Source organism: Colletotrichum gloeosporioides (assembly GCF_011800055.1).
Source record: "Colletotrichum gloeosporioides strain Lc1 chromosome Unknown consensus_67, whole genome shotgun sequence".
Lineage (NCBI taxonomy): Eukaryota > Fungi > Ascomycota > Sordariomycetes > Glomerellales > Glomerellaceae > Colletotrichum > Colletotrichum gloeosporioides.
Window position 1 is genome coordinate 464,770 of NW_025544712.1, and position 24,234 is coordinate 489,003.

Consider the following 24,234-nt stretch of genomic DNA (forward strand, 5'->3'; position numbering starts at 1 on the left):
CTAGCTATAATTATAGATCTAATAATTTCCTACTATATAATAATATAATTAAGATCTATTATAATTATATAATAAAGATTTAGATTACTTATTAATATTTAATATTTATAGCTTATCCTCCCTTTTATAGTTTAATATTATTAAATATATACTTTATCCTATTAAAATTAATAAATAAATAGTAGAAATAGCTTTTAATCTAAAGTAGATAATACCTAATCTCTATAATATAGTTATATAGATATTCTATAAAATCCTAAGTATTATTCTTATTATTATTCTACTTTAAATATATCTTCTTAATATATTATTTTAGATTACTAAAGTACTCTTTAATAGGGTTAAAGTTTAGTAAATATAGAAGTAGAAACTTAAGATTAATACTTAATACTTAGTATAAATCTTTAACTTTAGGTATATAATAGTAAGAGAGGTTATTTATAATAATAATAAAGTTTAGTTCTAGAAAATACCTATATTTTAGNAGGATAAAATACTCTTATAACTAATAAAAGAACTTATTACTATTAATTATACTATAATATATAGTTAAGTATAAGATACTACTTAATATAAAAGCTAATAGGATTTATATATAAGAATTCTAAAACTAATTAATCTCTATAGTTTAAAATATAATAAACCCTTTTAGTACTTATTTAGTCCTCTATATCTTAATATCCTTATTAATACTAGATTTATTAATAAATACTAACTAATTAGAGTAATATTATTATATATAGTATAAATACTTATATTATAGTTTATTACTTCGCTAAATAGTAATAATTATAAACTTCTTATTTATTTAGCTAGATATATTTAACTATTAACTAATTATAGAATAACTAATTTAGATCTTAAAAGCTTTAAATAAGAAATCTTATATCTCTTTAAGGGATAAGTTATTATAATATTATAGTAGTTTAAAAAGTTTTATATAATATTATATTTCTATCTTTTATTAACTTTAGTAGTACCTCTTATATCTTTATACCTTATTAGTAATATTATATTATAATCTATATTATTAAATTATTTATTTAGTATAACTAATAATATTTATTAGTTTATAGGTCTTTTAGTTTTTAAATAGTAGTATTATTATAATTATTAATAACTATAGATTTAATATTTTAAGTATTATTATATTATTATTATTACTTAGTATTTTTCTTAGTATATCTAATATAATAAACTATAGATATATACTAATTAGTAGTAAACTATAAGTAACTAGATATTATCTATATAGTAGTAAACTCTTACTTAATATTATAAATAAACTAAGCTATTAAGGGATTTATTACTCTAGTTAACTATTAAAGTTATTTACTCTAAAGAACTATATTAAGTTCCCTAATATATTTTTATATTACTTAAAGTTATATAAAACCTATACTAAGTAGATATATAAAACTATACTATAGGTTTTTTCTCTTATTTCTTAGTAATATTATCCTAATCTCCTATAAGATTTACTAGTTAATTAGTATAAGAATAAAATAACTAGCTAAGTTAGTAATACCTCTATAAATAAATTAACTACTATAGAGGTATTAGATATATACTTTATATCTCTATTATATAGTTATATATTTAAATACTACTATAACTATAATAATTAATAGTAATTAAGGTACTAGTAATAGGTTTAATATATTTTATATATAATATAGTAAAATATACGTTATAGCGTAAAATTAGCTTTTTTTTATGTTTTTATATAAGCGGGGAAAAAAAGGGGGGGCGGACGCTGTCAACGCAACGGACTGTATGGTCTTGGCGCCCCGACTGTTGTGTCGCGGTAAGAGACAATCGCATATGTTCCGAAGTCTACGGACAGCAACACTGTGATTCAAAAGCGATTGTCTCGCCAAGCCACGGGCGGAGACGTGACTGCTTTAATATGGCCAATGCATATCTAGGATGAGCTGAGGTTGAATAGGTAGTATCAGCAGGCTGCAGTAGCCCGGCCAATTCTTCATTTGCCCATCTCCGCTCGTTCTATTGTCATCCATTAGCAACAATGCCGCTCGATTATACAACAGAATGGCGGCCACTCGAGTGCACTACGTCTGGAGAGCGTTTCGCCTTTGTCGAGGCGGTTTAAGAGGCGTGCGATATAGAAGATGATTATCCTATCAGGTACTAGTGAGCTACAGTACAAGTGAGCTTACATGAAAAGGCGGATTGGCTTGACAAGGGTTCATGCTGTAATCTGCAGATGCGAACTGCATGAAGTAGTGCCCACTACCCATCGCAAGGCAAATCCAGGCAACCCGTTGCTGCTGCCTTGACTGGGGTCCTTCGCATACAGCTAGCGACACGAGTTCACCGCCGCCTATGAAACTGTCGCCTCACTCCCGAGGCGCGTGATCACACCACATAAGAGCACGTATGGCCTGCTGCGAAATTAACAATGAGGGGTTTGCCTTCTCTAAAGCAATCTTCACGCGCCCGCTGACAGAGCTGGAAAGACTCCGCCCAAATGGACTTCAAGACGATCAAGTGAGTAGGAGGAACACGTCACCAGCTGGTGAGGAATTTCCATTAGTGACAAGCTATGCAGTGCGCATGATCTTTTCGAGCGCTCGCTTTCTGCGTTTCGCGACAGCCTCGCAGGCTCAAGACAAGATGAGCTCCAGCAATTTGCGAGCGCAGACGCAATGCTGAATGATCTGAAGTTACATCTGTACAGCGCCAAAGGCGGACGACTGGAAAGAGTCTGCAAGAAGATCGAGGCCTTTTCACAGAAGCTGAACGCGTACTTTGACGTCGTAGGGGCTTTTGTGCAAACAAATCCTGAGTATGCCGGGTGGTTTTGGGGATGCGTTCTCCTGGTCTGCAAGGTACGGAGACTTTCGCTCATCCTACAACCGATACTCTGAAGTTGACCTTCATCTGCAGCTGGGATGTAATTACACCGGGTTCTTTGAGAGAGCCGCGGACATGTTCGAGCAGATCTCAGCTGCTCTGCCCCAGTACCACGACTACGTCCAACTTTGCCGAGCAAGAAATCTGCCTAACGAGCGTCTTGCTAAGAGTTTGTCCGTGGTTTACGCAGACATTATCGACTTCTGTCACCAAATGTATACGATGTTGTCCGGTCGACGAACTGGTATGTCACTAAAATAGCTCTCGGACTGGTGATGATGATCACATTTAAGTTCTCTCTGACTCTTATCATAGGTTCGTGGAAAGAGCGGGTAGCATTTGTTGGTCGCATACTTTGGTCATCTTTCGACGACAGGTTCGCACAGCTTCTCAATCGAATGAAAAGACACGAGGCCATTTTCCGGCAGGAAATGTCGCTTCATGATAGCAAGATGATGAACGTGGTGCAATCAAGACTCGACATCTACTACGATGCCCTCCAAGCTACTCTTTCTAAATCCTTCACGAAGGTAGATGTTGTATCTGATGTTGTAGCCGCTGAGTTGCTGGCAAAGTCCAAAGGTTTGATGTTGTCAATCTTCCAACTTCTCTGTGGGGAGCTCTGTGCTAATTTCATTTCACGGTAGAGCGGCAGTTATCTACTCTTAAGGAGTGGATGGGCGTATCAGATTACCGCACCATCTATGAGAACGCTAGAAGAAAGAGGCGAGAGATGTCTGGGGAGTGGTTCCTGAGCCTCGATCAATATATGCTCTGGAGAGATGCTCCGTTTGATAACGGAGCTTTGAGGGCTGGCGTGCCAAGGTTTCAGTTTGTTCAAGGTGGGAGAACGTCTTTCATTCTTCGTGTTAGGCCTGAATGCTGATTGAGCCATCGAAGCGAAGCCAGGCTACGGCAAAACCTTTCTCTCAAGTACGATTATCGAGGACTTGCAGGAGAGATCTTCTTTCCATGTCGAAGAAAACGCCAAAATGCCAATCACCGCCTTCTTCCATTTTAACCGGACGTCGAATGTCATGAACAGCTGCGAATCATCAGCTTGCCTTCGTGCGGTTGCCACCCAAGTAATAAGCTCTCTACATGACGACACCTGGGTTCTAGATTCACTAGCCGTCCTCAAAGGCAGCAAAGAGACGGGCCAGTTAGAGGCATCGTTTGATGATGTCCTTAACGCCTTGAAATTGGTAATCCGAGCGCGTCCAGTGTACGTCGTGGTTGATGGAATCGACGAATGCACAGATCACGACACATTGCTCACCTCCTTGTTCCAACTCAGCAACAACAGCGACTGCCGATTACTTCTCCTCAGTAGACCGGATCTCCCACTCCCACGGGATTATCTGAAGTCATCTATGTTTTTGACGCTGAGCACAGAAAACAATTTCAAAGATATTCTGGGGCTCATGAATTCGGAGTTTAAAATGCTGGTTGAAGAAGGATACTTTGGAAACCGCGCCATCCCAGAAGACACCGCGATTCTGGCGGCCCGACAGGCGAATGGCATCTTTCTGTGGGCTCAGTTGTTCGTATCCTGGCTCAGCAATCCCGCACTTACGCCGAAGAATCGGCATACCTTTCTTGCGGACACGCAAAAGTTCGACGGGTTAGACGGATTGGTCATCGCCATTCTTCATCGTTTGGACCAGGCTAGCCAGCACGCCAAGGAAATGGCCGCGAAGATATTCAGCTGGGTCGGAGCGGCATTCTACCCCCTTGCGAGCGAGGCCTTGCACGTCGCACTCGCAATCACTCCTGGCGAGGAGACCACGGACCTCGACTATCTGGTAGACTTTCCGGCATGCATCCCTCGTTTGACCGGAGCTCTCGTGGAAATAGATCCTTTCGGCCGGCCAGCTTTTATTCATCTCTCCGTGAGGGAACTTCTGACATCGCCACGATGCCAGGTTCCAGACTGCTTTTCACTGGCAAATGCTACGGCTATTCACGGGAGACTTGCAAGTGCTTGCTTGTCACACCTTACTCATGATCTTCCCCAAAAGCCCATTCGCAAGCTCCAAGAGGATATACGCCCAAAGCTAGCCGAAGGAAAAGAAAAGTCCAAACCGGATTTGCAGGAGTCGACACATGTTCAACAAGGCTACAACTTGAACAAAGCTGAGGTTTCAATTCGTCATGTTCCATTCCAGCCAACACAGGCGGTATGTGAGGTACTTCACACTCATTTGATTAACCAGACTCTCCCGAAGGAGGCTTCGCTAAGATTCAAACGAAGAAGAGATCACTCCTCACGACTGTCCATCCCCGCACAACAGGGGCCCTTGCCACAGCTCACGGATCCAGGATTGCCAGTGTCAGCGGATCTTTGGGGTCGTGAGTACACTAGCACCATCACGAAACCGATTTCTCGTTCCTACGTGGACAACGACGCCGAGATGCTACAGGCAGATCGAATACATAAGTACCTGGATTCATTGCCTCCTGTTGAGAGAGTTCGGTCACGCTTTACAACGCCCCCAAGGCCTGAAGTTCCTGAACAGCCTTCGACTCCAGCTGCGCCACCATCAGACGAGCCACCACCAAAGAGACACAAGGCCGTCCAAGACGAGGGGTCCAAAAAGAAGCCGCGGCAATGCGTGGACTCGAAGTTTCCTCTTCTTCGTTACGCTACATTATGCTGGGTCCAGCACATATATGCTAGCTTTCACCCTCGCTACAGAAATCTCAAGAGCCAAGAACCCCTCATGCTTGCAAAATACCATGAGATGCGGGCTCAGCAACGCACATTATGTCCAGAAAACAGCCTTCCAAAGTCACCTGCCTGGGCGCCATTTCTCTCTCGCTTCCTATTTTGTAGGCCTTCTGTGACAAACTGGACTGAGTCTAGCTTCCATTACAGGTGGACGCCATCCCTCCAGAAAATAATGAGCCCCATCCATGAGCTCAGCTCCGAGGTTTCTCAGGATACCTCGGAGAATAGAGAACTTCATTGGATATTCATGGGGTTAGGTCAGCTGGCGGCTGCTCTAGATGATCTTGCGCAGAAGTACAGAGCTCGACTTCTTGATAATCCAACGCTAATTTGGCAGCGGGATATTACCAGTGCCACGGATCCAGCATTCTGGCCTGTCTGGGCAGAAGAGAAGCTTGCGGATGCCGAAGGCTGGCCCAGCGGTTGTTGGACGGGTGAATCTTTCGTTCCAGGTCAGACGTTGAAAGATTTGGCATCGTTTCAAGATGATTTCTCTCGAGCCAGGAGCTGATCAGGTAGAACAGAAATCAAAGAGATATTGAATAGCAGCCATCTGTGATCCGGTGCTTCTGGATTTGATAGCCGAGCGCCCTCTAGAAAAGCTGAACACATCATCGCCGGATCATGGTCAGTGGCCGGATCACATATCAGTAGATCACAGAGAGAGAATGAGAGAAGAGACAGAGAGCCGTTTCCTTCGGTTTCAGATGTCTTTTCATCTCGTAGGTCATGAGCCCTGCGCACTGAGAGTAGTAATTGGCAGCCCGCTCTTCAATAACAGCGAACTCTAGATTTCTAAGCAACAAGGATCGGCCGCCTCCGCGTTCAAGAATTGAGCTGCAGAATCACAGTCAGTGGCGGTTCGACCGAGTCGTCTGGCCACATCGTGGGGTTCATCGCAGGGATCGGCCGCCACAGGATGGAGTTGGGCTAGCGCCCCCGGTCGGATCACATCCTGACTATTTGATGATGGATAGAGTAGTTCACATACGGTAATTTGGCACACCAAAGTGCTTGTCATAAATAAATACTCACCTCATTCACTATGCGCCCTCATGACGATGAGAAACACCTTGTTTGATTGGTGGAGGAGATAAACCTAACCTTGGTCTAGATATTGGCGTGTGGGACTTTCGAAATGTAAAAATGGCTTTGAGAGGTCCAGCGGATTGTGAACGTGATGGGATTCGGCGATAGAGCCCTTTTTCGGCCATTTTCAAGTAGGACAGTCAGTATGAGACTTTGAGATTAGGCTGGTACGCCATTCGATGTATTCTCCTGAGTCTGATGAACATATACTAGGGGTTCCATTGCGTCGGGACTTTGCCGTGGCTTGACACTTGTAAGACGGTACGGGTACACCAACGTTTCCACCTGGATCTCGGCCCGGTCCCGCTTTTCAATATGAAAACTGGCTCGCGCTGGGCCCTAACAAGCAAGTCGTTTTTGGACCTTTTGTTCAAGCTTTTTTCTCGCTTGCGACTAGCGAAAGCGGCTCAATGAGCCCCTGGAACGGCAACGCAATCATCCACGATGCCGCGCCAGACCTGCCTCGTGCTTCCGTACCAAGGACGATCTGGGCCTCGGGACCCTGCTAGCCTTACGGGGCTGGGGGAGAACGAATGAGGTGGTTCCCTTGGGTGATAATGTAGCTTGTTTGGCGGGGTCCGTTCCTGGCTCTGAGATTGTCACAACTCCGCTAGACAAACGACCTGGAAGCTGGGTTAAGTCTTGTTGCGCTTGACCGCTTGCTGTTTACAAGGACCAGGTCGGCCGCCGCCGTTCACTTCAGTTCCTGGAGACAAAGAAAAAGATCTTTGGTACGCGACGTGAATGACTATGGAACTTTGGTGTAGAAGTCTTGTGGAGATGGTGTTTGTAGGCAATTACGCGCAACATGTGCGAAGCCTCAGTCTCCAACGATGAAGCGATCACGTATATAAGGTAGCTTTGAGACCTTCAGCCGTCCAACTTCTTTCCTCCCTCAGCACCTCAGTCAAGTCTCAACCACCTGCCTTTCATTCATCATTCAAAATGGTCAACTTCGCCCTCAGCGCCGTCGCCACCCTGGCCGCCCTGGCCCCCCTCGCTGCCGCCGCTCCCACAGCATCTGCGGCCCCCGAGGTCTTCTCCTTCGTCAAGTGGGTCGACGGCATCATCGCCAACCCGCACGGCGACAACCTCACTCCCGAGGAGGCCGTCGAGGCGTACTACAAGTCCGTCAACGCCTCCGAGGCGGCTGCCTTGGACTGGGACTATGGCCGCGCTCGCAAGCGTGACGATGCCGCTGAGGAAGCTACCCCCGAGTGGGATTACGGCAAGCGTGACGAGGTCCCCGAGGCAGCTGCCACTCCGGACTGGGACTATGGCCGCGCTCGCAAGCGTGACGATGCCACTGAGGCAGCTTCTCCTGACTGGGACTACGGCCGGGTTCGCAAGCGTGCCAAGTGCAACACCATCGCAGGCACCCAGGCTTCGGTACGGTTCTTCACGGTGCCCTCTAAAAATACTGAAGCGGCCTCATGATTGACTCTTTGGATTGATGATAGGTCGCCGATGCCGTCTCGTGCATCAACTACCTTGCCGGCCTCGGCAGCACATCGTGCGTCGTCTCCAACGCGAAGAGCCACTTCTGCACCATCGGCAATGCGCAGATCACGGGCGTCACTTCGGGCAGCATTCCCGCAGCCTCTTCCTGGTAGGATCCTTCCTCCCCTACACTCTCAAAAATCCCTAAGAATTCCTATGTTTGGCCCGAGTTGAGTAGCCTTTTGGTTGATGGAGACATATGCTGACGGTGTTTGCCCCTGATTTAGCAATGATGTCGCCCGTGGTGCGGGCTATATCATGGACGCGTGCACTCTGAAGGACAATACTGTCCAGGGTTCTGAGTTTGCGTATGGCAACGGGGATCTCCTCGTCTGGATCCGCAAGCCTGAGTAATCGCATTCGAACTTGAACTGTTCAGTTATGGAAATCGCGTTCTGAAGCAGGCGATGTGGCTGCTTGCGAAATATGCAACTGCTTACAAAGAGTAGGCAGGGGAAGTTGCAAGACGTGTTGGGCCGTACATCGCAATTGGTGGTGATAGACGGAAATATCTCCTCGTTATTTTCGCTGCATATATATACTACAAACCTTTTTCACGACAATGTGAAATACTTTCATTATTCATGTGGTGATTGCTTGAATAGGCACACTATTAAGAACCCTTAGGTGGTTCGAGTACTACACTGGAACATCTTTAGTGAAGGAGAGCACTCGCAGCAGTCAGGTTCAAGCCAATAGTCACATTGCCAAGAACCGAGCTGGCGAGCCAGTTTCCAACATACGAGTTCACATCCTCGGGCTTCTCCCACATCACCCAGTGAGTGCCATTCACCTCACCCCGCGACAGGCTGTTAAAGTACGTCTCCATACCCGTCGACAGCACCGGGGGCAGCGCCGTATCCAGCGAGCCACCGATATACAGCGCGGGCTGTGTGTACTTGGCCGTATATGAGGCATTCGCCGGCACCAGCGCCAGCTCGTCCTGCCAGTTCAGCTCGCCGGTGCGGTACCAGTTTAGCGTCCTGTTGAACGGGTCGCTGACGTAGTTCTCGACATAGTAGTCCATCTCCTCCGCGGTTAGCAGCGGCGTGTCCTCCGTTACCTCGTCGAGCAGCTCGAACGTGAAACCCGCGCCGCTCGAGTTGAAGGCCGATCCGCCACCGGGGAGTCGGACACCGTAGATAGTGTTCAGGATCTGGCGGACGCGGGTGGCGTTCTGGGCCTCGGGGAGGCCGATGTAGTCCTGGACGGCGTCGGTGCGGAACTGCTGCTGGTAGTGCAGCGTGGGCAGGGCGACAGCCTGGTCGATGTATGTGAGGCGTGGGGCCGCGAAGGGCGTGCTGATGACGAAGAAGGCGGAGATCAGCTCGGGGTGCCAGAGGGCGGCGCGGTAGACCACGGCACCGCCCCAGTCGTGGCCGCCGAGGATGATGCGAGATAGGCCGAGGTGGCTTGCGAGGGCGGCGATGTCGTCTGAGGCGCGCTTGAAGGTGCTGGACGGGAGCAGTAAGCATCTTTCCAGAGAATGGCATGTTATGAGTCTCAACTCACTAGAAGCTGACATCTTCCGGCGCATCCGTACCGCCGTAGCCCATCATGTCAGGAGCGACAACCCGGAGGCCTTTTGAAAGAAGGTAAGGGATTTGGTTACGCCATCCCAGGGACATATCAGGCCATCCGTGGATGAGGAAAATCGTGCCGACGACATTGCCTGACGCTGGCTCGGCGAGGATGTAGTTGTACTCGACGCCGTTCAGCGTGGCGCTCTGGTACTTGACCCGAGGGTCATTAAGAGTTACGACAGACATCACGGCGAGTTCAAAAAGAATGTGAATGCAGTTGGTGGTGACGCCGGTGTCGTGCGTAAACAAAACAACCCCATATCGCCCGAGGGGTCCCTGTCCACTATATACAAACACCACCAGGCCACTCAGGTTCCTCGGCTGACACCATTTTGCATTGGGTAATAAAGCTTAGCAGAAAAAAAAGGCGTGCCTCGGTTGCACCTATTGTGGATAGAAAAGCCGTTTTCTTCGAGATTGCCAAGATGATGCCCCTTTCTGTGGTGCTATTTGTGGAGTGACAAGGGCGAAATATTCCCACGGAATACCCAGAAACAGCTAGGAACAGTGGCACCGCAGCGAGGACAGCCCGGGACAAGGTTAATTAGGTGTAGCGGGGCCTCCGACTGGCGTGGATTTGGGGTAGGGGTTGTTTTGATGCGTCTGACTCGGGCCGGGACCGACGACGTCAATCCAAGCTCGTTCTCGCACTCCGGGTAGGGCGCGATATGAAAAACACGAGAAATATTGGAGATGCGCTTACTGTTTTCATGCTTCCTTGAGCAGCCGAGTGTGGTCTTCGCCTGTAAGGGGCCTCGTCAAATGGCTGGCCGCGTGCAATTTGAGAGAGACAATGATCGGAGAGATGTTGAGATGCAAGTCTCTGTTGACGCGCCGCACCTTGCTCACATCGGAACAGGTTGCAATATCAAATTCGTCTCGGCGATAAGATTCAACCAATGCCTATGTTATTTGGATGTCGAGGATCGATATCACCTTAGACATATCTGAGTCAACGCCGAGGTTCGAGGTTCAGGTCCCGAGGGGCCATTAACCGCTAGCTCATGCAGTGCAACGGCACAACCTCGATAACATCCGCGGCACACTTCAAAGAATTCTTCAACCCAAACGGCCAAGACCGGGTATTTTTATGCATCATTTACGGACACCCGCTGAGTCTGGAACGTGAAGCTCAGCAGCCCAATCTTCACTACTGAAGGCTTGGTCGGGGAGAACCCTTCGACAGTTTTTTGCTGCCCTTCTTGAGCGATTTTATTGACTCGGACGGGTAGTAAAATATCAAGGAAACTGTACTGAAATCAAATTGACCGCTGCAATAAGCCATTCTCGCGGCCGTCAACTTTTTGAGGCAGCCCATCAGTCCAGCGGCCCGTACCGCGGAGGCATCTGAAACTCCACATGAGGCTTGTTCTTCAATTCCTCTGGCACTGGAGGCATGACCTCCATTCCCTCCAACAGAATGACCTGTTGCCCGCTCTGCCGTCGGAGCCGAGTTAGTGACCGAGCAACTATAGAACTTGCGAGGCTAAGGCTTACCGCGAAATGATGGATCATGTGACAATGCAGCATGCTGACAGCAGGAAAGTAAATCTTGTAGCGGACCACGACGAACTTTCCTTCCCCCGCTTGCAAAGTAAACCCGTCTCGGTAAGGTGGATTATCCAAGTTGAAGTATTTCCCGCCCCCGTGCTTGATGGCGTCGTCGACATCTTTCCAAGGAAAACCGCCTTGCCCCTGTCCGACGATGAAGACTTTGTGGTTGTGCTTGTGGAAAGGGTGGCTGGCGTCGACTTTGGCTCCATTCTCAATGATCAAATCGACGACGGATCCGTTTTTGAGAAACCCATGTGGATTTCCCCACGACGTCTTGCCGCGGGACTTTTCGTTCCATAAAATGGGAGGGACATTCTGACGGAAGAACTCATGCGGTGCCGCATTGAGGACCCATGTTGATGGCCCCGCGTTGTTGACTGTGAATTTGAGCGTGAAATCCGCTTTCTGAGGGGGCGGTCGAGGCGGGAATGGTGATAACTTGGTTTCTTCCATGACCTTGTTGGCAGGATCCACAAGACTACCGTTTAGATGTAGCCATGGTTTAGTGCTGGGAACTGTTCGATTGGAGCTCTTAGATAGATCCTGTAAGAACTTCTCATTAGCTCGATTCATCTCTCATATCAAGTATGAGTGAAGGTCACCTTTGCTGCTGCATATCGCAAGATACCGGCTCCTTGAATCATCTGCTCAGACCGCAGAGAATGCAGTCTCAACGCATAGTCTCCAGCAGACTTGTCCAATCTGACTAGAATGCTGCATTGAGCAAGGGTCAGTAGTCTAAGTGATAGATGAAGGAAGCGTATGAGCATGAGTCTCACCTCGTTCTTTCACCGAGATTGACATGAGTCCTTACCACCCGTTGCGGATGTACAAATTCTCCATCAGCCCCTACAACCCAGAATTCGTGCTCATCGATACTGATAGCAAGGGAATGATGGGCTCCAGAGTGGATGAAATTGATCCAGATCCATTCTTCCTCTGGATCAGCTTGGATGACTTCCAGTTCCGGGTGTGTCTCGGTGCAGAATTCGGGGTTGGTGTATTCATGGCCAGGGATTAGGTAGCGACAACCCCTCTCATTGCGTCCAGGTCCACCAGCATCTTCGAGATCACGAGCAGACTCGCATCGCGTGCCACCCCTCCCGTTGAGAGTCAGACTGTTGGCACATATTGGGATATATCCGGTGTCACGGAAGCGGATGAGATACATGTCCATTGGCTGATCATTCCAGTCGGCAATAATGACGTGTCGTGGATTTCTCTCCGCTACTCGCATGGCCCGGATATCGTGCTCATTGTCAGATATGAGATGGTACGGTCGAGGACGCCAGGCAGCTGGCACAATCCAGATCGGACCCCTTTGGCCCTGATTACATCCTGGTCAGGCTGATCGATGGGCTTGGAGCGAAGATAAGTAACACTTACATCAGAGAAGGCGGGGCCAAAGTGCCCATGATAGAAGTAGCTTCCATACTGTCCTTCAGGTGTGAATCGATAAGTATAGTTGTCTCTGGGCTCGGTGGCCCACTCCATATTGTTAGATGACCGGTGGCTGACGCAGGTGATGTTTACGGGAATGCTTACCTGGGTAACGCCTGGTACGCCATCGTTCCAGGGCTCGTGAATTTGATAAATACCGTGCCTGTGTGACCTTAGATATTGTCTAATTTCACGGAAAATAGACTGCACAGGAGTATACCAGTGAATAGTGGTTTCAATTGGTAGTTGATTGTCCACAAATGCTTCAAGGGTTTCTCCTTCTTCAACGGTGAGTACAGGCCCAGGAGTGTCTCCGTTGATGAGATAGGTCGGACGGCCATGACCATCTGCGTCTCAGTCAGAACAAATAACTGAACAGGGTCAGTTAGGTCGCACCTTGTTTATCCCAAGCATACGTTAATGTGAGATTATATTTCCGGACTTCTTTACTCACAACTACTGCAAGCGCAGAAAGAAAGAAACCCACGACTCTGACGTGCATCATTCCAAAAACACTACTTCAGTTTCGTTCACAAGATGTCCTGGCACGTTTTGGAAGAACCTGATGAGGGTGATAGTAGGATGGACATAAAATGCCCTGTATGATGTATTGCACCGGTGTAAGTTGAGCCTCTGCTGTGGTTCTGGCCATACTACCTACACCACACAGTCGGCCACCAACTCACAGTCGAACCCCGATAGGTTCTTAGAGATCCGCGTCAACTATGCCACTCTCTCCAGATCAGGAATCTCTATCCGGCCCACCAGCTGCCGGTGCATTGACGAGAATCCCACTAGCTCCGGGACGAAGCTTTAGGTCCGAGTCATTCGTACCGGCACGGAACCTGAGTACTCCCCGGGGTAGGGATCCAAGTTGTGGAGTAATCCGGGGAGTCGCAGTGTTCATGCGGGGGGATAGTCGAGGTTCAGTAAGTGCCTTCTGGGAAACCATCGCAGCTGCATTGTTTCATTGTTCGAAACTAGTATTTCCGAGCCTTTCGGACTTTACATTGAGTGAGTGGTGTTGTGACCCAAGCAGACTTTCAATCTCCTATCCTAGCAACCTTTCATGAACAAACTGTCACAAGCGTGGTTCCACGTAATTGTCAGGGTTGCTGTCCAAGAACTCATTGACCCTGGCTGCGTTATTCTCAGCATACTGCCAGATGGACGCGTGTCCGGCACGAGGCCAAATGACTAGCATGCAGTTGGGTATCCCATCCAGAAGCTCATAGCTCCGAGGTGTAGGGACCAGGTAGTCATCATCGCCCGTCATCACGAGCACGGGCATTGTAAGCTCATGAAGTCTGTAGTACGAATGTTTGTTCTTGTCACCCGGCGCGCACCAGTTCTTGATACACGCCAACTGTATCATGAAGCTTTCCACGTCGTTGAAGGTTGGTAGTGCTCCATCGGCAGCATTTTCGTTGAACTCACTCTGTCGCAAGCGTTTGAAGTAAGAGTCGGCGGCCGCTGTGCCCTGGTCATCATTGCGAAAGAAAGTGAGAGTGTAAGCGGCCTGCCAGTCCGCCTCAGAGGCACTGCGCTGCAAGGACAGGAAACGATCCAGGTTCGGGTCGGTCCGGGGCCAAAAGTGGTCCCCTGGGGTTGGCCCGGAGGGATCAGCGCCGACTAGGATCAGGCGCCTCACTCTATCTGGCTTTGATAGCGTTGCCATTTGGCAGGCCATGCTTCCGATGGAGAAGCCAAGCAAGTCAATGTAATCGAGAGTCAAGGCATCAAGGAATGCGTTTAGATCGTCTCCCATGATATTTACTAGGGAGCATGGATCAGCTGACGGCTTTACTAATGATCAAGGTAGAGGAGCACATACTGTCGATTGGGGTGCGTTGGGTGTCGCCAGTGGTCTGTCCAACTGCCGGCGGGTCGAACATGATGACCGGGCGCTTCATCGCAAGTGGGCGTATGAACACGGGATCCCAGTAACCCATGGAGGCTCTCACCTGATAATCATCAGCTATCGGGTCTGGATCGACACGAGTGCCACTCACATGCATGTGCAACACGAGAGGGATACCCTCGGCGGGGCCAAGCCGTCGATAGGCATAGACGATGCCATTCTTCGCCTCGACCTTCTGGACAGGGACGTAGGTGGGGAGCATATTGGTAGTGGATAACCCAACGGAGATAATTGTTCAGGAAGTGGCTCGGGTGAGAAACTTGGGTAAGGGGCACGTCTTGTGGCCTGTTTTGATGTTTGAATGGGTGGCAGATGGTTGTTTCCTAGAAAGCTCGACTATCTCTGTCGTTATGCTTTAGGGACTGTTACGGCGTTAGCTACTGTGTGCAGTGAACAAGGTTCATGTGAGTGATTCGAGAAGCGATACTATCGTACTTTTCGTGTCAGTTATGGCACATCTTGGGCATTAAGGTTCTTCCATATGACCGGAGGCAGAAAGCATATTTCAGCAGAAGTCATCCGAGCCTCAATAAGGTCGTAGACTGCATGCAAGCGAATGATCGTGCAAACATTCTATTGCGACGGATATTAATCCACCCTCTACCCAAGCTAAGCACGGTCGGTAACTTTCAACGAAAAGCTCGATGAGCATTAAAGCAACCAAAAACTCTTTGTGAAAAAGGACAAATGAAAACCACCATCGGACTTTGCAGTTGAAGTTCTTGAGTCATACATAAGGTGTCGAAAATGACGGCCTGCGTGTCGTGGAAACCGATGGGATGCCGAAGGGACGCCGCGGAACACGCACCGCATTGTGAGCCAGTCGGGCGGCTCCGAGGAACTTTAATCCGTTTGGTTTACGTCCAACCAATCAACCACCCATCGAGACAGTTTCGTTTGACTTTGTTTTGCGTAACGATCAAACCATTCCAGGTAAAGCAAGCGCCTAATAATGTTGTTGCTCATTAGATTGTGCGTAATCAACTCCGAGCGTCTTGCAATTGAGGTTGTAGCACTTCACGTGCAACGTAAACTAGCTGGAAGCTTATTGACACGAGGCGGGCGCGGGCAGAAAGAATTCGGCGCTTAACTACCTAAAACATCACTATTATAGGCAAATTGCCCCGTGTGCCCAAGCTTAACCAAACACTCCGTCGTTCTTCGGCGCGAATTCAACATGCGGCATGTGCTTCACATGTTCTGGCACCTCATCCCGCATGCTTGAATCCATGCCCTCAAGCAGGGGTACTGACATGCCCATCTGAATGCGGGGTCAGCCATGGCCGGGGTCAGGTAGGAGAATAGGAGAGAGCCCGAACTCACCGCGTAGTATTTGAACTTGTTGGAGTGTAGCATGGTGGCCCCACGGACCCGAATCTGCCACCGGAGTACTGCCCAACCCAGGGGTGGCACGTCATGAACCAGCTGCAAAGGGGGATCTCGGACATTGAGGTGCTTTACTCCGGCTGCGAGCGCATCTTCCACGGTGTCCCATTTCCAGGTTGCGTTGGGCTGGGAACCGACAAGGAACATGGGGTCGCCATGCTTGTAGAGTGGCATCATCTCGTCGACTGTGTTCTGGACGATCACGTCGACTGTGGTTCCCCACGGCAAACCACCGACCACGGGGGCCTCCACGGCCGAGACGTTGTCAACAAAGAGCAGCGGTCCCATCTGTGAGTGGTACAGTTGCCACGGCTTCTGGTTCAGGAAGAATTCGGTGACGTGCCTCTCGTACCGCGAAGGCTGCTGATCAATCTTGAAGTGAAGAGTTCTGTTGGCCTTTGGGGGTGCAATGAGCGTGTAGGGCGCCATAGACGCTGTCGACGCCATTTTGCATGAGGGTGCGACTGCGCCATCGGGTCTTACACATGGCGGCGAGCCACTTGGTGGATTCTGAACTTCCATCGGCGCGCCATGGGCTGGGTAGCGCAACGCCTTGAAGACTGTATGTCAACCTTGCTGAGCTGACGTTTCATGGGGCAGACTCACGGGATATCTAAGAATCGAATAGCCATGGAGGTTTTGATATTTGCTGGTCGATACCAGTCGCATTGTGTAGTCGTCTCCTGGCTGATCCAGCTTCACCAAGACAGTGTAGCGGGCCCCATTTGTGATGTAGAGAACGTCAACAAGCTTTGGCTTGATGAATCCGCCGTCATTTGCAACAATCCACATCTTATGGTCGTCAATGCTGAAGTGGATAGCATGCTCGAATCCGATGTTCAGGATGTTGAGCATGATCCAAGGTCTACCGTGGGTTTCAATTACCTGAGATAGCAGTGAGTAAAAATAAAGATATTGCATGCGCATCTGAAGTGGAAGTAACTTCACCTCGTAGTCAGCCTTGGTAGGAGTGCAGCGAACTCCATCGTTTCCGTTTTCAATTCTGCAACCTGACTCATCTAACAGGTTTCCGTCCAGTTCAGTGAAGTCGGGATGACGGCAGTGTCGTCGACCTTTGGAGTTAACGAGGATAGAATCGTAGCAATTCAAGTTTGTCCCTTCGCCTTTCAACTCCATAACCCGCCATCCGGCATCTCGTCGATAGTAGTTATAAATCAGCATGTGTTTTGCATTCCGTTCTGCCTCGTGAATGAGGGATAAGTCTGTGGGCGACGAAGTTATTTCGCGATAAGGACGAGGGCGGTCGGGTGCCGGCGCGACGTAAGTCAGTCCATGGGCCCCGTCCATGATCCCCAGACCAGTATGGTCGGCATACCAGTTCAGTCCCCAATGTCCTGTGGTATCATAACGGGAGGTGAAGTTCCCTCGTTGCAAGAGTCCATACTATCGAGCCGGTCAGCGCAAGAAGGGTAGACAAGAAGAACGAGGTTTCATTTTACTTGGTTCAGGCCTCCAGTTCCGTCGTTCCAAAACCCGAATCTGCCCAAATATTTCAGCTCAATTCATGAGGTACACCATTATTTGAAAACTATCACCAGCTTACTTTCGATGATTCATTCCCGACCAATGGATAGACACCTGAGCAAACAGATCATTGTGGACGTTCAACTCAACAATATCCCCTTCCTCGGCATAGAGGGTTGGGCATGGGGTCTCTCCATTGCAAACATAGAAACCTCTCCAAAAGCCACCATCTAAAGTAATGCATCAGAAATATCTCACACGTGACTGGGAATTTCAGATAACAAACCTAGATTCAGCCATCGAGCCCCAACTGTAAGATTGTATCGTCTAATTACTTGCTCTGCGGGCTTGACATGAGGGCCTACGCCCACATCCGAGAAGAGTTCGTTGCGGTGACTGACAGGCCAAACGTTCCACCAAATCAGTACAAATAGGGCGATAATCGACCCAAGAAGGGACCAACGAGCTGGTCGTGAAGCTGGGGCCACGATCGAAGCTCGGTCCCTACGATAGCTCTGCGCCTGACTCTCGCCACTAACAACTACGCCATTGATTTGATCAAACTTCATAGGGAACTCCATGATGGGTGCTTTTCTCAACAAGAGACTGAGGGTCAAAAAAGAATAGCTGTGTCGTTAGATACGGAGCCCGCCGGCGATATCTCACAGAAAGAAGATAGATTTTTGGCTTGAGTCTCCTAGGCGCAACACTGCTAGTTGTCGTACATCGAAAGAGCGATCGCTCCGTCTCAGACACAAGCTAACCATCATCGCCTAGTCTATTTTCCATCATCGCCTTGGTACCCTTTGCTGCCCAAGGTGGGGTGTAAACATGGATCAACACATTACTCGCATTGATGCACGGCAGAGGCCAACCGAACGAACAGCTCCGTGGCCGTCGCGTGCCTCCCACCCAAGCCGGGATGAAGCTAATCCAACCAGAACTAAAGTTTGACGACGAGTGTTGGGATGGAAAGCCTTGGGAAACCTTGCAAATCATCTGAAAAACTTCTAGATATAGTTAGTTTTCCGGCGAACAGAATTCTGTCACCTCAAACATGGCGCCATGAGCTAGCTGCCGAGCGTTTGTCTGGGCAGATTTCTTTCTATGTGCGCACCACTGGGATGAGGAACGAGCGTGAGTTCTACGACACCATAACGTAGTACCACAATGGCGGACTAATCCGTGATCAGCTGCTATTAGCAGCATCCGAAACCTTGAGAACTTCAAGAAATTACGACATCAACCCAAATTGTTCGGAGGTTTTGTAAAGCATCATCTTCATTCAGTGCTCTTGACTCGAGAGACTTCAAGCTCACCAGCTAGAGCTTTTTGTTCCAGGACCAGGCCCGTAATTTGAGAAAAACGGATCAGGCAATAGCCTAGTCAACCTGGGCTCACACATGGGATCCCACCAACAGCATCTGATAGGTTTCGGTGGCACTTTTCTCGCCATCTTTCTCACAACAAGCCTCAAGCACTTGGGCTTTGGACGTCCTCCACAGCTCACTTGTTGCAGTCAAGACTCACCCCAATTAGCGACGGGAAAATGGAATCAGCTTCAGTAGTCAGGATGCCACTTTGGGACTCAGTAAGTCATACCAAATGTCATAACAAGCTCGCCTGCTGAACGCAGTGAACAGCCATTCAAAGACAAAACGAAGTCTCGAGTTAGCCGATCCAAGATCAATACGAATGGAAACGCGCGAAACAACCTAGTCACCAGGTCGGCGCTTTCATCAGTGTCGAAATGGCTGCCGCCCAGGGACGAGCACAGTGACTACTGGTGGAGTATGGTTGGGCCTCATTTCGCTGCTCTTTTTCGCAACGCGGACTACAGTCTGGAGGCCCAATATGAGTTTCTCCTATTCATCTATCACCAGGTGGCTCCGCGGCTGGGCTCTTCCCCTCGCGTGCTTGCATTAGGATCCGCAAAGGGAGACAGCGGACTTTCTCTGGATGGGACACACATCGAGTACAGCTGGAGATGGAACGAAGCCGGCACGAAGCCTGAAATTCGCATGGTCATGGAGCCATTTAGTCGATTTGCAGGCACTTATATGGATCCTTTGAACATCAAACCGGCGACGGAGATGCTGTACTCTATGGCACCCCAAATTCCGTCTCTCGACATGAGCTTGTTCAATCACTTTATCGGGAAATTCTACGACGCTGCACAGCACAAGTACCTGGAGACTAATGAACGGCCAATAATGACGAACGTATGTCTCGGATTCGAGTTTTTGGGGCATGAGATACTCCCCAAGGCGTACTTCTTCCCGCGCAAGCTCGGTCAAGTCGGTCTTACTCCCATGGCCGTCTGGGAAGATGCTATCACCTCTGCAGTCCCCGATACACCAACCATTGGCTCCGTGTTCTCCTTCGTCAAAGGAGAGGCGCCAGACCTGGGCTTGACACTCACACCGCTTTGGTTGGGTATTGACGTTGTCCGTCCAGCGGATGCGCGCCTCAAACTTTACTGCGTCGAGGCTCGTACATCGTTCGAAAGTGTCAAGTCCGTTCTAACGATGGGGGGAAAGATTGGCGTCCCCGGTAATTTACTTGAAAAGGCCTGGGAGCTGATGAAGGCTGTTTGCAATCTCCCTGCAGACTTCCCTCAGGATCAGGATCTCCCAAAAGCACCCCAATACAACGTTTCAACCGATGGAGTTGACACCGCGGGCCTTTGGGGGACCTTTGCGTACTACTTTGATATCGGACTTCGTCAACAAGAGTTACCCGACGTGAAGTTCTACATTCCAGTATGTCACTATGGCGCAGATGATCAGGCAATTGCAGAGGCAATCACCAAGTGGATGGTAGACAATGATCGAGGTCAATACGTGGACGCCTACTGGAGTTCCCTTCGCGATATCATACCGCACAGGGAACTGAAGGAGTCTCGCGGCGTTCACATGTGGCTGTCCATGATGATCAGAGGGGGCAAACTGCAGATTACGACATACATTGCACCAGAGGGACACCATCCCAAGCGCCACGGAGGGGCTGCAAGAGTGCACAGAGAAATTGCTGCGCGAGTTACAGGATTCTAGAATGTGAATTAGGTAGTTGAATTGGGCAATAAAGTTTGTGCTCCAATTCTCGCTTGCGCGGCAAGGAAGACATGCCGGCGACCCTCTTGGATCTTCAGACCAATAACCCAGTGAAACAGGCCGCACGTGTCATGGATGGGTCATGGATGCAACCCGCTGACCCAAAGGAATTTCTGCTTTCCTTCCGCGGTGGTAACCCCGGTACGGTGCACCATTAGGACATATCCGCTAACCCCTAAATCTACTAATCCACTAATCTATAAATCTCACTACTAAGTAGTATAAATATCCCTAATTAGCTTAAATCCCTAAATCTATAAATCTATAAATCTCTTAATTTTAAAATCTATAGATATTAGAATTTATTTATAATTATATATAATTATATATAGTTATATATAATTATAACTATTAGTTTAATCTTCTTAATTATATAGCTTTATATTTCTAAACTATTATTATACTACTTCCTCTTTATAATTTAACTTTACTCTATTTAATAATATTAATAAATATATTATATAAATTTACTACTTTTAGTTTATAGCTATAAAAGTACTTATTAATTTAAAACCTTAATAACTAATAATTAATAAGTTTTATAATAATAATACTACTCTTACTAAGATATAGGAATATTTTATAATAAAAGGAGTTAAAATAAATAATTAAACTATTAAATAAAAGCTTATAGAATAGAGATATTACTACCTCTTAATTATTAAAATAAAAAATAAAGAAAATATACTTCTCACTATTAAGTACTTCTATTATAAATAAGTAGCTTTAAATAAATAAATCCTATAATAACTTAAAGTTTATAGCTATAGTAAGTTCTCTTTTAGCTAATTAAAAAAGATATAATATTTAAATAAGATAAAGAGAAGATATTAAAACTATTATAAGAGGTAATAAATAGAGTAAACTACTATTTAATTTATATATAATAATTTAATAAAAATACTAGCTATTTTGAACTTTAGTTATAGTTATCTATATTAATATATTTAGTTTAAAACTAGTATTATAATTAGAAAAAATTAGATCTATAGCTACTATAAGGATATATTTCTAAATAAAGTTATTATTTAATAAAAGGGGAATTAGTAATATTATATAGATTTTAAAGTTTTTAGACCTAATTTCCTCTAAGTAATAGATAGATATAAAAAACTAAAGAAGTTTAGATTTTAAATCTATACCTATATTAATATTTATTTAAGATATATTATATAGATCTATATTAGATATTTAATAACTACTATAATAAGTATTTTTAAGTAATACTTATATATAATTAAGAAGAATAGAACTAGGTTATTTATTATAAAAATAAACTATAATAGTAAAACGCCCCTCTTTATTAGTATTTAAGCTTTACTTATAGAGGCTAATTAAATAGAAGTTATTTATATTAATAAAAATAGTATTTATTAGACCTATTAATAAAGTAACTAAATATTATCTTACTATATCTAAATACTTAGTATTAAGAATATAAAGATTAAACTATAGTAGAGGCTTTTATAGTTAGGTATAACTAATTAATAAATTATAAATCCCTCCCTTAAACTAGAAAGAAGATCTTATCCTTAATACTATATTAATATTTTATAATAGAGTTAATAAACTCTAGAGACTTTATTTAAAATAATATTATCTATCTTATTATAGTTTATATTATATTTATAAAAATACTATAGGATAAAGTTACTAACTTTATAAAAACTTAGAATAACTATTAAATATAGAACTAATAGAAGACTTATTACTATATCCTAAAAGGTTCTCTAATTTAACTTTATACCTTAAAAAAGGTATTTAATTAGGTAGTACCTATTAAGTAAAGCTCTAAAGCTAATAAGTTAGTTAATAAGATATTTAAACCCTTTAATAGAGTTAATATTAATAAATTCCTCCTACTAAATACTAAGGTATAATATTAATAGTAGTTTATAAAATTAAGCTTTAATCTAGTATTACTTATAAGCTATAAAGATTAAGTATAACCTTATATTAATATATACTATAAACTATAGGATAGGGTTAATATATATATATAATTAAGAGTATTACTATAACTTAGTATAGTTAAATAGCTAATTAATAGAACTAAAAGATATATAAATTATAATACTATAATCTAAATTATAAGAGAAGTCCTAACTAAAAATATATAGTTTAAATTACTCTATTAAAATAACTATTATACTATAAGAGAATAAAACCTTTAAAGTAACTACTTAAGATAAAATAAACTAAATATATTAAATATTATAGATAATAGCTAGTAAAGTAGCTAACTAATCTCTTACCTTTTTCTATTTAGGATTTATATATAAGCTATAACCTTAAACTTTTTTCTAGGATATAATAAGTTATTTATTATATACTTCTTAATCTTAAGTATTAATATAAAAAAGGTTATTTAAAGTACTTAAAACACCTAAAGTACCTAAAATACTAGAAATATTAAATAGGTCTATAATACTTAATTTATCTAAAATACCTAAAATATTAATAATAATCTCTAATAAAATAAGAAGAGATATATAAGAAGAGGATAGTAGAGAAATTAGTAGTAAAACCTCTAAAATAACTCTAATATAAGCCTTAAGTTATTAATTAATTAGGAACTTTTCCTCTTCTAGTATAAACTCTACTTATATATAATAATACTTTATAAACTTTTTAGAACTTTAGTGTTCTATATCTAAGGAATAAAAGGTGTTAATATTAATAATATTATTCTCTTCTTTTACCTATATATTAATAAACTTCTACCTCTCCTATTAGGAAGTAGAGGATTACTTTAATTAATAGAAAATTAAAGATCTCTTTAGTTAATAAGGAGTAGAGAAGTATTTTACTAAGTATAGAAAAGAGGGTTTATACTAATATAAGGATAAAAAAGATTTTTTAGTTATAAAGTTTAGAATATTTAGATAATAGAAGTAAATAGGAATTAATATAGTTTTACTATTCTTTAACTTTATTTAAGGAATATACTTTTAAATAAAGAGATTTAATATTATTAGTTCTTCTCTATATATAATATTTATAACTATTAATCCCTTAGTTTCTTTAATAATCTAATAGATAGAGAACTTCTAGTATTTATTAAAAATCTTATAATATTTATTATTAACTTAAGGTTTAATTATATTAAAGACTTAGTCCTTTATAAGCTATAAGGAATAAATTATAAAATTAAATAGGTCTAAAGTAATCTATTCTAAAAGTTTCTTAGTATATCTATATTAGAATAAAGATAATAGACTTATAAAGCTCTATAGATAATTTATAGACTAAAAACCTATTCTTAACTTCTATATAATAATAGCTAATCTAGAGGATAATAATAATATAGATAAAATTTAGATCCTTAAGTATATTTAACTACCTTATTTTCTAGCTAAAGGCTTAAGAAGATATTATTATAACTTAATTAATCTATTACTTTTAATAATAGTTCTTTAAGTTAGATATTTAGTCTTAGTAAATAGCCTTTATAATAGTTAGTATTAAGGCTATAACTAGGGCTAGATATATTTAGATATACTAGAAAGTACTATTATACCTAAGGGGTAGTTAAGAATTACTATTTACTATATT

General features: G+C 44.5%; 4 protein-coding genes across 4 annotated transcripts; 2 read left to right on the forward strand and 2 right to left on the reverse strand.

Moving 5' to 3' along the window:
* Positions 1-7,642: 7,642 nt before the first annotated feature.
* On the forward strand, positions 7,643-8,551 carry GCG54_00005539 (uncharacterized protein; the record flags this gene model as incomplete). Its single annotated transcript, XM_045405561.1, has 3 exons — positions 7,643-8,101; positions 8,158-8,306; positions 8,425-8,551. 3 exons carry the CDS (start codon positions 7,643-7,645, stop codon positions 8,549-8,551), a joined length of 735 nt encoding a protein of 244 aa, XP_045260542.1.
* A 301-nt stretch (positions 8,552-8,852) lies between these two features.
* On the reverse strand, positions 8,853-10,111 carry GCG54_00005540 (uncharacterized protein; the record flags this gene model as incomplete). The annotated part of the gene is made up of 3 exons (XM_045405562.1): positions 8,853-9,651; positions 9,710-10,063; positions 10,107-10,111. 3 exons carry the CDS (start codon positions 10,109-10,111, stop codon positions 8,853-8,855), a joined length of 1,158 nt encoding a protein of 385 aa, XP_045260543.1.
* A 986-nt stretch (positions 10,112-11,097) lies between these two features.
* Positions 11,098-18,147, reverse strand: GCG54_00005541 (Laccase-1; the record flags this gene model as incomplete). Its single annotated transcript, XM_045405563.1, has 15 exons — positions 11,098-11,217; positions 11,278-11,877; positions 11,937-12,048; positions 12,114-12,661; positions 12,721-13,121; positions 13,171-13,265; positions 13,860-14,550; positions 14,609-14,738; positions 14,787-14,870; positions 15,846-15,956; positions 16,019-16,633; positions 16,688-17,485; positions 17,542-17,581; positions 17,646-17,796; positions 17,853-18,147. 15 exons carry the CDS (start codon positions 18,145-18,147, stop codon positions 11,098-11,100), a joined length of 4,791 nt encoding a protein of 1,596 aa, XP_045260544.1.
* A 992-nt stretch (positions 18,148-19,139) lies between these two features.
* Positions 19,140-20,619, forward strand: GCG54_00005542 (Xanthone prenyltransferase A; the record flags this gene model as incomplete). Its single annotated transcript, XM_045405564.1, has 2 exons — positions 19,140-19,157; positions 19,210-20,619. 2 exons carry the CDS (start codon positions 19,140-19,142, stop codon positions 20,617-20,619), a joined length of 1,428 nt encoding a protein of 475 aa, XP_045260545.1.
* Between the last annotated feature and the right edge of the window lie 3,615 nt (positions 20,620-24,234).